This window comes from Ovis canadensis, chromosome 23 (genome assembly GCF_042477335.2).
Source record: "Ovis canadensis isolate MfBH-ARS-UI-01 breed Bighorn chromosome 23, ARS-UI_OviCan_v2, whole genome shotgun sequence".
Taxonomy (NCBI): Eukaryota; Metazoa; Chordata; class Mammalia; order Artiodactyla; family Bovidae; genus Ovis; species Ovis canadensis.
Genome location: NC_091267.1, coordinates 13,989,566 through 14,004,242, shown reverse-complemented (window position 1 = coordinate 14,004,242; position 14,677 = coordinate 13,989,566). Strand labels below are relative to the sequence as shown.

Here is a 14,677-nt window from a genome sequence, read left to right as displayed (position 1 = left end):
TGAAGCCCCCCCAACTCACACAGACCCTGCTGTTGAGTCTCGGGTACCGCCTGACCTGGGTTCCATGTTTTTCATTTCAATGACTGGTGAAGACTATCAGACCCCCGTCTAGATTCAGTGGAGGGTAACGCAGAGAGCCTTCAAAGGCCTCAGGTAGCCACAACCCCCAGGCACCTACTAACATCCTCACCCCAAGCCTTCCAGCCCTGCTGCCCCTTGGCACCAACCACCACCCTCAGGTTCTGATGGTTTGATGTGGCAGCCCTCACAAGGCCACCAAATCACTCACCTGAAGGCCCCCTGCCCCGCCGTCCTGCTGTGTTACAAGCAGGGCACTCCTGAGTTCTCTGTAACCTGGAGATAGTCACCCTGCACAGGGGGCACCGGCCGGGGCCAAGCACAGGAGTCAACGCCTGAGGTCCGTGCATCTGGCACAGGCTCAGCTTTCCGCCCGTACTTGGCCCTTCACATGCCCAGCGCTCCGGGCCTTCCTGGTCCTCCCCAAAGCCCTCTCACTCACTCTCCGTCCAGACAAGAGCACGGCTCTCCTCAGCCCCGGCCTTTCCTCCCCTTGTCGAGCAGACGGGGCTTTGCCATTTTCACCTGGAGGATACTGACTACAGAAGTACAGATTCCCTCTTGCACATGTACTTCTAAAGGCAAATTGTGCCCCACTGTGGTGGCAGGAAAGAATGCAAACCAGGGAGCCTCACTGCCACGTGCCTGTGCCGACTGGCTCGAGGTCTGAGGGCAGCTGCAGGAGGGGAACCCACCGGGGATGGGCAGCCGCCTGGCTTCTCTGCAGAACCCTGCATTTTGCAACAATGATAGATTTTGTTAGCTTGTTAATTCCTTCAGACCAGGTACTGTGTTTATTATCTAATTTATTAATTCATCCATTTCTCTTTATGCGTGTATAACACCCTCTCCAGAGTGGTAGGCAGACACTTTACTAGCACGAGAATAACCCCTTTATGGAATATGATCACCCAGTTCAACATTTCGTTCTCGCAAAGGCAATTACTGCATGAATCCCCGTCTTCAAACTTGCAACACCTTATAATGAAAAGAAATGCTTCATTCCAAGTGTTTTCCAAAAAAGCTGGCAGTTGCCATGACAGACGAGTGATGTAGGTAATTATATAAGTGTATTGTTGTGCTGGGGTGGAAACAAACCTAAGAAAGAATAATACAGTAAAAGAAAACCTGGAGTCAGAAGACCGAAGTTCAAATGCTGTTTCTCCAGGGACCAGTTAAGTTGCTAGCTTCTCTGGAAGTCAGTTTCCTCATCTAGGAAACAAGGATGATGCAGCCTCCTACCTCTCACAGATGTCACGGAAATGAAATCAGAAAGGGGGTGAGCACACCTTGAGGACAACTTGGGGGCAGGAAGCTCACTGCAGGGAGGTGAAACCTGGGCGGAGAGCTGCTGCTGAGCACTGAGCCGCTCACCCACTCCGTATCACTGCTCAGGGTATTTCCAAATCCTGGTTTGCAGCTGACCCCGGATAACTGCTGTCCTGCCCGGTTCTAGCATGTGCTGGCCACAGTCAGGACCCCGAGCACACAAGTGGCCTCTTGTTCTACAAGGGTCGACTTCCAACTGGCCGTCCAAATGACGGAGGGCAGCTCTCCCCATCTAGGGCCATCCCAGAGCACAGAGGAAACCCAAGGCCTCTTGCTGCCAGGCCTGGGAGGACCAGGCAAATAACCTGGGATTACTCCCCCTGACCAGCACGGGGAGGACGCCCCTCCAGACACGAGAGGATCTTTCATTTCTGGAAATGTCATTTCCCCTTCTCACGGTGGGCAGGGGTTCTTACTGAATCCTCCCAAACCTCAGCTCTCTGAGTGCTCACACAGCTTTGCCATATTTACACAACACTTGTGCTGTTCAGTTACTTAATAATTTTATTGGAATTAATTTTAAATGTAATCCTTTTTTTTAAAAAAAAACTTGTCCTTATCCTAAGTAAAATGAATAACATCATAGGCTTAATATATTTGTTGTATTTTTTCTATTACACATTCAGACAAATACGTAATAACTATGTAATGAGTAAATTAAAATATGTCTGTCCCTCAGTTCGGTTCAGTTCAGTCATGTTTGACTCTTTCCGACTCCATGGACGCCAGACCTCCCTGTCTATCACCAACTCCCGCAGTTTACTCAAACTCATGTTCACTGAGTCCGTGATACCATCCAACCATCTCATCCTCTGTCGTCCCCTTCTCCTGCCTCAATCTTTCCCAGCATCAGGGTCTTTTCAAATGAGTCAGTTCTTCGCATCAGGTGCCCAAAGTATTGGAGTTTCAACTTCAGCATCAGTCGAATATTCAGGACTGATTCCCATGAAGACTGACTGTCCCTAGGCTACCTAAAAAGTCTCAGCGCTTCAATCTGGGAAAACCGCTTGAAAGAACCCGGTTTGCCTTTGGGTAAGGGCGAGAGGGCGCGGCAGGGCCCCGACACCCAGCGCGGGAGCGCCTCCGTCCCCACCCCCATCCCGGCACAGCGAAGGACCGGACTTCGCAGAGAAATTCGCTGAAGGAGCGTCTCCATCTAGTGGCAGAGACCTCTCATTACAGCCGGAAGGCAGCTCTGCCTAAAAGGCGCCAGGGGGTTGCTTTCAGGGTGACGAAAAAGTTCTGGAATGAGTGTGCCGATGGCTGCTCACCCCCCTGAATATACTAAAACCCTCTGAATTGTACACTTCAGAGGGATGAATTGCCTGGTAAAAATTACATCTCAATTTTCAAAAAAAGAACGATTATGGGAGGATTCAATATGAACAGAGAAAGAAAACACTGTGCCTTCTTCTGGTGGAATTATATCATCTGAAGCGCGGCCGTGAGGGCGTCTTTTTCTTCGCTCTGTCTTGGGGATGTGAAGTTTACATCCAGGGGCCACAAGTCTTACCATAAATCGATTTTTTCATTTGTCTGTTTGTAAACCACGCCTGTAGCTCCTATTAAACACAATTTTCCCATGATTCCTTTAGCTAATATTCTAAAAAGTTGTCTCTTTTTTTTCACCCTAAAAAGTGCTTTCAAGCTGCGATTACACAGATCTGAAATGTGCAGCCTGCGCCTTCACATTTGCTCCACGGTGGAGCTGGTGGGTGTGGTTAAATTATGATGTTTTATTCTAAGGGGAGGCTGAGAAACATCTGCTCCTTGATGGAAACCATGTGTTGTTGCAAGACACTACGTCAGGCAGCTTAACGCGATGTATCCCTTACAATTACAAGTGCTAAACAGAACCCGTTACAGAATTCCCACTCACGTTCTCCTCACACACCAACTCAAGAATCTTCCCCTGTAACTCGCGGGGGATTGATCAGTGCAATTATTTTGTAAAGGTCTTTGTCAGTGGATTCAAAATAACCAGAAACAGTAATTATTATTATTTAGGATTCAAGTGTTGATTTTCCAGCTGAGATGCAGCCTCAGCCTCACGCGGCTACAGGTGTGGATAAAGCAGATAGCAAACCCTTCTGTGTGCAGCACGTTTTCTGGGAGGGCCTCTCACCCTGCCGGGCACATGCTCCCACTGCAGTGCATAGGAAGGTGGTCCCAAGACCTCCAGACAAGCCAGCGTGAGCTCAGTTCCGCTCCGGCCACAGCTCACGTCCTCACGCCCTAAGCGGGTCTCCCTCACCGGGAGGCTTAAGAAAAGGTGCCTTTCCCAGCCCACCCCCTCAGAGGGCTTTGTCCCCAGCCCCCAGCCCCAGAGGGCTTTGTCCCCAGCCCCCACCCCCAGAGGGCTTTGCTTGCCCCACTGCTGCAGGAGCAAGGCAGCCCCTCCAATCTCAGTGCCTCAGCCAGAGCTGTCGGGACAGGGGAAGAAGCCGGGGCAGCGTCTGGCGACAGCTCTGACAGCCCCAACTCCACTCCCCCCCCCCAGTCCTGCTTCCCCTCCTCTCCTCTCACATCTCATACCCCGAGGCCCGTGTGCACAGTCTATAATGTGCAGGATGAGTTATTTAGCCCCAAATGTCGTCAGTTCTCAAGTTGAGAGATCCTTAGCTAGACTGGCCAAGGAAAAAGAGAGGAGACAGTGAGCAAAACTGGTAATGAAAGAGGGGCTTTCATGAGAAACCATGCCAGGAATAAAGAAACGTTAAGATGAAATGGACAAATCCCTAGAAAGACACAAATGACCGCAACTGACTCAGGAAGAAATGGACAACTGGGACGAACCTACAACAAGTAAAGAAATTCAATTGGTGATTTCAAGTCTTTCAACAAAGAAAAACTCAGTCCTATGTGGCTTCAGTGGTGCATCCCATCATACATTAATATTTAGAGAAAAGCCATGAAATTAAAAGATGCTTGCTCCTCAGAAGAAAAGCTATGACAAACCTAGACATAGGTTATTAAAAAGCAGAGACATCACTTTGCTGACAAAGGTCATTAGAGTCAAAGCTATGGTCTTTCCAGTAGTCATGTATGGATGTGAGAGTTGGACCATAAAGAAGGCTGAGCGCTGAAGAATTGATGCTTTCGAACTGTGAAGCTGGAGAAGACTCTTGAGAACCCTTGGACTGCAAGGAGATCAAACCAGTCCATCCTAAAGGAAATCAACCCTGAATATTCATTGGAAGGACTAATGCTAAAGATAAAGCTCCAATATTTTGGCCACCTGATGAGAAGAGCCGACTCATTGGAAAAGATCCTGATGCTGGGAAAGATTGAGGGCAGGAGGAGAAGGAAACCACAGAGGATGAGATGGTTGGATGGCATTACTGGCTCAGTGGACACGAACTTGAGGAAACTCTGGGAGAGAGTGAAGGACGGGGAAGCCTGGTGTGCTGCAGTCCATGGGGTTGCAAAGAGTCGGACACTACTTAGTGACTGAACAACAACTGTTGGGGAAATCATATTAAGAATTTATACTTGATTATGACTCTTCGGGCTGTTTTGTAGAGTGTGCTCTTGCATGAGGGCTAGTGTCAGTTTCAGGACCACAAGCCACTTGGCCAAACAAAATGGGTGCTGAGATAGTAAGAGCATGGAGTAGCTTCTATTTTATAAGAGTACAGTATATAATACTTACAGCGTACAAAATATGCATTAATTGACCAGTCGTGTTATCAGTAAAGCTTCCAATCAACATTAGGCTTTCAGTAGTTAAGTTTGGGGAGTCAATAGTTATACACAGATTTTTGACTGCACAGAAAGGTCAGCATCCTGTTCTTAAAAAGTCAAGTATACTATCATCAAATAACCTGAAATGAAATTAAGAAAATAATTCCATGTACAATATCATCAAAAAGGAATAAAGCACCTAACATTGAATGTAAAAAAAAATTTCAAGATTTATTCACTGAAAACTATAAAATATCACTGAGAGAAATGATAGGAAATTTAAATGGAGAGGCATCCCACGCTCACAGATTGAAAGATTCAGTATTATTTGTATGTCAATTCCCTATAAATTATAGAGAAACAGTGCAGTCGTTATCAAAATCCCATTGTATTTTTGTAGAAATTGACAAACTGATCCTAGTAAATATGTGGACATGAAAAGGACCTAGACTAGCCAAAATAATTTTGACAAAGAACAAAGTTGGAGAAGTTACATTATTGGATCTCAAACTCACTATTATGCTACAGAAATCAAGATCAGCTGGTGTTAACATAAGGACAGACATAAAGATCAATGGAACAGAACTTGAAATTCTAGGATGTTCATGGTCTGTATCGTAAAATTTAACACAAAATAACATTTTAAAGCATCATTGGAGAGAGATTTCTTGCTATTAAGGACTCTCTCAACCCCATAGCTTATTCTCATGTCTGTCTTGTGCTGGATTCAGAGCAGGGGCCAGCGGGAGAGGACTCCAACACATTCTCTGCTGTGAATTACACGTACGTGATTGTCTTGGGACCTGCTTTTTAGAAACTCTCTCCAGCAGCTGTAATGGAAATTTGGTCATGAGATGAGAAGCAAATTAGGAGGTAATTTGTACATAAAATCATGTGGAATTCATGCAGGAACATTACTTCCTATCACACACATTGTATTTTTTATTAGGAAATTTTTCAGATATGCAAAAATACCAACATTCCTGATATTCCTCTGATCAGGACAGAACCTACCTTGTTCAATCACACTTCCCATTCAGTAGGCCTGATTGTTTAGAGATAAATCCCAGGTATCCTATTATTTCATTTGTAAATATTTCATCACACATCTTTAAATGATAAAGATTGTTCTTAAACCACCAGTAATCTCCTATAGGTGGAGAAGGAGATGGCAACCCACTCAAGTATTGTTGCTGGAGAATCCCATGGAAGAGGAGCCTGGTGGGCTATAGTCCATGGGATCGCAGATGAGTTGGACATGACTAAGTAACTGAACAACAGTCTCCTACAGGAATTGAAACAGAAAAAGGAAGCCATCCTTTGTAAGCTGCACAGACTCTGCCTATACAGTCTAGCTCTCTTCAAACAGCCTTTTTACACCCATCTGATGATGTAAAATCAAATGAGTCTCATGTTCATTTTTCCAAAAATAATAGACTTTTCCGAGCAGCACAGCCAAGAGCAGGGCATGCTGCGGCCAGGAGCCTGCTGTCCCAGGGGCACCGCAGGGCCCACAGACACAGCCCCTACAGATACAGCCCCTTCCATGGAGCGCACCGAGTCCAGCTCAGACCCAGGAAAGCGGACCCTCAGTCCAGAACAAGGGCAGACTCCCTGCCTGTAAACCTGATAAAGAGAAGTTTCAAGTGAAAACCTCTGGCTTAGAGATGTGAACCAGAGTCACTCTATCTTTTCTCAGCATCTGACTTGAAATAATAATTTAAAAAATTAAACCTAAGCCATGTGGGAAGGGATTCCCAGGTGGCTCAGTGGTGGAGAATCCACCTGCCCATGCAGGAGATGTGGGTTTGATCCCTGGGTCCAGAAGGTCCCCTGGAGTAGGAAATGGCAACCCACTCTGTATTCTTGCCTGGAAAATTCCGTAGACAGAGGACTGGAGGGCTACAGTCTGTGGGGTTGCCAAGAGTCAGACACGACTGAGCAGCTGAGCAGGCCTATGCGCCTCCAGGCCACCTCTCCCCACCGTAACAGACAGTGTGCCGGAAAGATGCCGGGAGAGCAGCGCTGCTGACGCTGGCACTAGAGTCACCCCCTCATGTAGGTGGCGAGGGCTACACTACTCTGGCTTAACCAACGGAGCACTGACTCTCTGCTCCCACAGGCTTGGCTGCACAGACAGCATGTTACTGTGGCTGGTCCAGGAGACCCAAGGGGGTGCCACAACATCCCCCTTTACTGGGGAGTAAGACCATAGAGAGAGCAAGGAGACTCTCCTGATCACCCAGCTGCCCTGAAGGGCCGAGACATGCTCCTGGGAAAGTCGCTGTTCCTTTCCTCCTCTGGCTTTTCTGTATTTCAAGGCACTGGTCTTAGAAGAGCCCTGTGCCCACTGCCCTTTCTGTTTTGGTGAGTGGGGCAGAGGGAAAGCTGGAGATGGAGAAAGCTCCTGTTAGTGGGAGAGCACTGTTGACATGTTGGAGGAGTGGGTGGAGGGAGAGATTCCTGGGAGGAATGGGGGGAGGGTAGGGAGAGGAGGGGAGAGTGGGGGGAAGGAGAGTAGGGGGAGGGGGAGGGGAGTCATTTCTGCCATGTGATCCAGTTAGAAACAGAGAAGAAAATCTAAGAGGTTTCCACTTTGGGTGGGACAGCAGTCTGGAGACTCTAGGGGCCCCACACTAAGAACACTTAGATTTCTGTCTAGGACATGAATTTCCATGCCAGCACCAGGTTTGAAGGAAGCAAGGGACATCCTGAAAGTGAAAGTTGCTCAGTCATGTCCGACTCTGCAACACACAGACTATACAGCCCACTGAACTCCGGGCCAGAACACTGGAGTGGGTAGCCTTTCCCTCCTCCAGGGGATCTTCCCAACCCAGGGATCGAACCCAGGTCTCTAGCATTGCAGGCAGATTCTTTACTAGGGACATCCTGAAGTCTCTCAAACCAAGGAAATCCTAATGAGCTTGACCCAGGGAGGGAAGTCCAGTCAGAAAATACAAGAAGCAGAGTGACCCTCAGGGAACTCGCCAATACCACAACTACTGATAATATATTATGCAAATATTTCAGATATCCACCATGTGGGTGGACAAGTTTCTTTTCATTGGAATGTAGCTCTTTCATAATAATTACCCCAAAAAGGAAGCTATGAAATGTAAAAAAAAAAAAAGGTGAGAAACAAATTGGTTAATATGGTGGTAGTTTAGTCACTAAGTCGGGTCCGACTCTTGAGACCCCATGGACTGTAGCCCTCCAGGCTCCTCTGTCCATGGGATTTCCCAGGCAAGAATACTGGGGTGGGTTGCCATTTCCTTCTCCAGAGGATCTTCTTGACCCAGGGATTAAACATGCATCTCCTGCATTGGAGGCAGATTCTCTACCGATTGAACCATCAATTGGTAAACATAGGTTAAAGAAAAACAGTCTATAAAACAATGACTAATTTGGGAGTTGTAAAAAATGAAGAATTAAAATATTAGATAATTATAAGTGTGTAAGTCTGAAGAAGAACAGAGGTATAGTGTACTGAGATCTATATGTTGTTTGGAAGGAAAGTGGAAAATTAACTTTACATTTATTAAGTGAGGAATGTAGGTTCTTTGGGTTCCTGAACCCAGTTCCAATGTGTGTGTGTGTGTGCAGGCTTCCCTAATCAAAAGGCAATTCTTGGATGCCAGCAGGATATCCAGGAATCCAACTCAGTCCTGATACTGTCTCCCTAGAGACAAAATCAGACTCAACAGCTTAAAGGGCTCAGTCCCACAAGACGGCCCTCCACTTCAGACTCCAGTCGAAAGCCCTGGTTCTGTCCTCCTTACAGACTCAAGATCCCGAGGACCCTCCAACTCAGGATGTCAGTCACAAGCCCAGCTGTCTCGTGCGCTTCTGACCAGCTGGCTAGAATCAGAGGTTCCCACAGCCCCCTCCTCAGGTCGGATTAATTTGCTAGAACAGCTCACAGCACTTGGGAAAACCCGTTTTCTTACTTGATTACCAGTTTATGTCAGAAGGATGTGGCATCGGATGGAAGAGAGACACAGGGTGACGCATGGCGGGGAAGGGGGTGGGGGGTGTGAAGCTTGCATGCGCCCTGCAGGTATTAATATAAAACTTGGAAAGGGAGTAATTAAACAATTATTTGTAAATGATATGAAAACTCCAAAGAATCTACTGATATACCACTTAAAATAATTTATTAAAGTAAATGGATCATTGCACAAAAATCCACTACATTTTCATATACCACCAGCAGTCAATTAGAAAGTATCAATTTTTAAAAGTATCATGCAATGACAAAAGTATCAACAATGAAAAATAAAGTAACTAGGAATAAATGTAAAGTGAAAAAAAGAAAGTGAAGGTGCCCAGTCGTGTCCAACTCTTTGGGACCCTGTGGACTGTAGCCTGCCAGGCTCCTCTGTCCATGGGATTCTCCAGGCAAGAATACTGGAGTGGGTTGCCATTCCCTTCTCCAGGGGATCTTCCCAACCCAGGGATCGAACCCGGGTCTCCTGCATTGCAGGCAGACACTTTATCCTCTGAGCCACCAGGGAAGCCCCGGAATAAATGTAACCAATATAAAAATCCTACATGCAGAAAATCATAAATTCTTATTGGAAGATTTTAAAGGGGGCCTAAATAACTAGAGTGATATACTGTTTATAGATGGGGAGATTCAAATCACAAAGATGTCTCTTCTCCCCAACCTGAATTATAGATTCCATGTAGTTCTGAACAAAACTCTTAACAGGTATAATCAATAAATTTGACATATTAATTAAAAAATTTATGAAGCAATGGCCAAGAATAGCCACAAAACTTCTTCCTAAATAAGTAAACTACTACAGGCAATTGCCCTCACAAATAATATGCCTTCTTATGATGCTATAGCAATGAAGACAAGGCAAGAACCCAAAATAGAAAGTCGAAAATAAGCCCATGTATTTATAGAGACTTACTGAGTATCAGAGGTGGCACTGCAGCTCAGTGGGAACAAGATAAGCCTTTCAACAGCAGTAAGCTAGAAGTAATAACCAGTAATAACCAGCTAGGATAACTGGTAACCCATATGGGAGAGAAGTCATATCCCTGCCTTACACCATAGACAGAACATCCATTTCTTATTAAAGACTGAGCTGTGAAAGGCAAACTCTTATAAAATTAAGGAGTAAAAAAGGAAGCTATCTTTATACTCTCAGGTTAGGGGATACATTCTTAAAATTAAAGACTTCTGTTCTCAAATGACCATGAAAAATACAAGTCAAACACTGGTGGATGGTATAGGTAATATAAACAATCAAAGATCTGTTTCAGGAACCACAAGGAACTACCACTGCTCAACAAGAAAAAGACAAACCACCCAACAGAAAAATGAGCAACAAACTTGAATAGACATTTTTCAAAACACACAAAAGGCAAATAAAAAAAAATAGGAAAAGATATTAAGTCAAAATGCTAGCAGACGAATACAAATTAAAATCACAACTTCATTTTAACAATTTTCATTTAGATTGGCAAAGATTAAGTAGGATAATAGCAAGTCATTGAGAATGTGGTGAGAATATAAGCTGAGACAACAATTTTGACATATCTCATAAATCTGAACACTTGCATATCCTGATTCAGCAATTCCACATTTATGTACATATCCTCAGATTTCAACTCATTATACTAAGAAACATGCAGAAATATGTTCATTGTAGCAATTTCCATATTACCAAAAAGGGAAAACATTCTAAATGTCCTTCTATAAAATAATGGATGAATAAATCCTGTCACATTCCCCCAATGAGCTATTATATAGAAGTCACAATAAACTGTACCCATATAAAATAATACAAATAAAATTCAGATACATAGTGATGAATGAAAAAACCATTCACAGATTTAAAACCATATGACACATTTCAATAAACATCAAAAGCATGACTAAATAGTATCTTTGTGCATACATTTATACAAAAGCAGCAAAACATCATACAACAGGAAAAAGACAAACGTGAACTTGAGGATGGCTGATACCTCCGGTGGGGAATCAAGGGGATGAGATGGGACTGTAAGGAGCACAGACGTAGCTATAGCAATACTGGTCATGTTCAACATTTTCAGACCACAGATAGGTTCATTTTAGGATTACGTCGTCTTTGGCATGTACATGACTTACAGTTTTTAAATGAGGGGAGGGAAGAACAAAGGGCGAGAGAAATCCAATCAAAGACCATGACAGGTCTGCCTTGGAGATATGAAGGGTTTGGTTCCAGACCACTGCAGTAAAAGTGAATATTGCCAAGGCTCACAAATTTTTGGCTTCCCAATACATATAAACATTATTTCTATATTATACTGTAGTCCATTACATGTGCCTATAAAAAAATGTGTAAATTCCTTAACTTAAAAATGCTTTATTGTTAAAAAATGCTAACCATCATCTGAACCTTCAGTGAGTCGTAATCTTTTTGCTGGTGGAGGGTCTTGCCTGGATGTTGATGGCTGTTGACTGATGAGGGTGGTGGTTGCTGAAGGCTGGAGCTGGTGTGGCAATTTCTTAAGATAAGACAACAAGGATGCTTGCCACATCGACTGACTCTTCCTTTCATGAACAGCATCTCTGTAGCGTGCAACGCTGTTTGACAGCATTTTACCCACCATAGAACTTCTTTCAAAATTGAAGTCAATCCTCTCAAATCCTGCCGCTGCTTTATCAACTAAGTTTATGTAATATTCTAAGTCTTTTGTGGTCATTTCCACAATCTTCACAGCTTCCTCACCCGTAGATTCTGTCTCAAGAAACCACTGTCTTTGCTCATCCATAAGAAGCAACTCCTCATCTGTTAAAGTTTTATCATGTGACTGCAGCAACTCAGCCACATCTTCAGGCTCCACTTCTAATTCTAGTCCTCTTGCTATTTCTACCACATCTGCAGCTACTTCCTCCACTGAAGTCTTGAACCCCTCACAGTCATCTATGAGGGCTGGAATCAACTTCTGCCAAACTCCTATTAATGTGGATACTTGGACCTCTTCCCATGAGTCACGAATGTTCTTAATGGCATCTAGAACGGTGAATCCTTTCCAGAAGGTTTTTAGTTTACTGTGCCCAGATCCATCTGAGGAATCACTATCTATGGCAGCTAGAGCCTTTCGAAATGTATTTCTTAAATAATACGACTTGAAAGTTGAAATTACTCCTTGATCCATGGGCTGCAGAATGGACGTTGTGTTAGAAGGTAGGAAAACAACATTAATCTCATTGTACATCTCCATGAGAGCTCTTGGGTGACCAGGTGAATTGTCAATAAGCAGCAATATTTTGAAAGGAATCTTTTTTTCTAAGCAGTAGTTCTCAACAGTGGGCTTAAAATACTCAGTAAACCATGTCGTAAAAAGATGTGTTGTCATCCAGGCTTTGTGGTTCCATTTATACAGCACAGGCAGAGTAGATTTTGCATAATTCTTAAGGGCTCTAGGATTTTCGGAATGGTAAATGAGCATTGGCTTCAACTTCAAGTCACCAGCTGCATTAGCCCCTAACAATAGAGTCAGCCTGTCCTTCGAAGCTTTGAAGCCAAGCATTGACTTCTCCTCTCTAGCTATGAAAGTCCTAGATGGCATTTTCTTCCAATATAAGGCTGTTTCATCAACATTGAAAATCTGTTGTGTAGTGTAGCCACCTTCCTTAATCATCTTAGCTAGATCTGGGTAACTTGTAGCTTCTGCATCAGCACTCACTGCTTCACCTTGCACTTTCACATTATGGAGACGGCTTCTTTCCTTAAACCTCATAAACCAACCTCTACTAGCTTCAAACTTTTCTTCTGCAGCTTCCGCACCTCTCTCGGCCTTCATAGAGTTGAAGAGAGTCAGGGCCTTGCTCCGGATCAGGCTTTGGCTTAAGGGCATGTTGTGGCTGGTCTGATCTTCTATCCAGACCACCAAAACTTTCTCCATATCAGCAATAAGGCTATTTCGCTTCCTTATCATTCGTGTGTTCACTGGAATAGCACTTTTAACCTCCTGTAAGAACTTCTCCTTTGCGTTCACAACTTGGCTAACTGTTTGTCGTAAGAGGCCTAGCTTTCGGCCTATCTCAGCTTTCGACATGCCTTCCTCACTCAGCTTAATCATCTCTAGCTTTTGATTTAAAGTGAGAGATGTGCGACTCTTCCTTTCACCTGAACACTTAAGAGGCCATTATAAAGTTATTAATTGGCCTAATATCAATACTGTTGTGGCTTAGGGAACAGGGAGGCCAGAGGAACAGAGACAGGGTACGCAGGTTGGTAGAGCAGTCAGAACACACACAACCGTTTATCAGTTAAATTCCTTGTCTTACCTGGGTGCAGCTGCCAGCACCCCAAAACAATTACAATTGCAACATCAAAGGCCATGAATCACAGATAATTGTAACAAATAAAACAAATATGTTTGAAATACTGTGAGAATTACCAAAATGTGACATTCAGACACAAAGTGAGCAAACGTTGTTGCAAAAATTGGTACTGTTAGACTTGCTCCATGCAGGCTTGCCACAAACCTCCAAGTGGTAAAACAAACAAACAAAAAACATGATCTAGGAAGCATAATAAAACGAAGCAAAAGTATGCGAATACTGAGCTGTCTGCCTTCCTTAATTGTGTCAGTTTTTGCTTCATGCACCTGGGGTAGGGATGGGGTGGGGGTGGGGGGCTCTTGCTGTTGGGACAGGTGCTTCTGTCCAAATCTCAGCAGAGAAAAAGCAGCTCTTCAGAAATCATATCAAGAAAGACCTTGAAGGCCTCCGCAGACGACCTCGCCCACGGCTCCCGGACTGGATCAGCTGGTTTCCGAGGCGGTTCCCGCTCTCTGCGGGCAGTGCACCAGGTCTCCCAAGGCGAAGTCAAGGCGAGGCGGACAGTACGGTGAAGGTCCAGCCGGAAAAGACCCCAGAACACGCACTCCGGGGCGAGGGGACCTGGCGACCAAGCCCCAACCCTGCGCCGTACGGGGTACGCTGGGCCAGCGGTTCACGACGCCCGCTCCGCACGCCGGGGTTCACAACGCAGCCCGGGATTCCCGGGGCAGCGGCACGCCGGGCCTCGGAGTCCAGGACGACCGGCCTCCGAGGGTGATGGGAGGGGTCGTGGGACGACGGCCGCTGCAGCGTGCCGGTACCCGCGGCGCCAGACCGGGCGAGTACCGAGTGCCGGGTCTCCGGCCCCGCCGTCCTGAGACGCCAGCCAGCCCTCAGCGCGGAAAGGAAGGCGGGGCGCGCTGCATACTGGTACTTGTAGTTCTCCTGGCACCGGCCCCGAGCCGGCGATGGGGGCTGCGGGACAGACACCCCTGTTGCATGCCGGGACTCCCGGCGCCAGACAGGGACTCGTGATACCGCGGGGCGCGCTGGACGCCGGGACTCGTAGTCCCAGGACGTCCAGCCGCAGCGCCTGACGCGGTTTGCGGCCCGGGGTCCCCGCTTTGCCTGCCGTCGCCAGTGCAGGATGCTGGTGCTCACGAGGTCGACGCGACGAAGGAGCCCCGTCCCCAGCAGGCCCAGCCCCGCCCGCGCCGTAGAGGCAGCGGCCGGTTCCAGGGACCGGCCTTGCCTCTCGGGCCCCGCGTGGCGTGCGTCCGCCACGGCCCTCGGCGC

At 46.0% G+C, this 14,677-nt stretch overlaps 1 protein-coding gene across 1 annotated transcript; it reads right to left on the bottom strand.

The window, feature by feature from the left end:
• Positions 1-9,228: 9,228 nt before the first annotated feature.
• Positions 9,229-13,236, bottom strand: LOC138428090 (tigger transposable element-derived protein 1-like; the record flags this gene model as incomplete). The annotated part of the gene is made up of 1 exon (XM_069568305.1): positions 9,229-13,236. A coding segment is annotated over one exon (1,767 nt), but the record flags the coding sequence as incomplete, so codon positions are not given.
• Between the last annotated feature and the right edge of the window lie 1,441 nt (positions 13,237-14,677).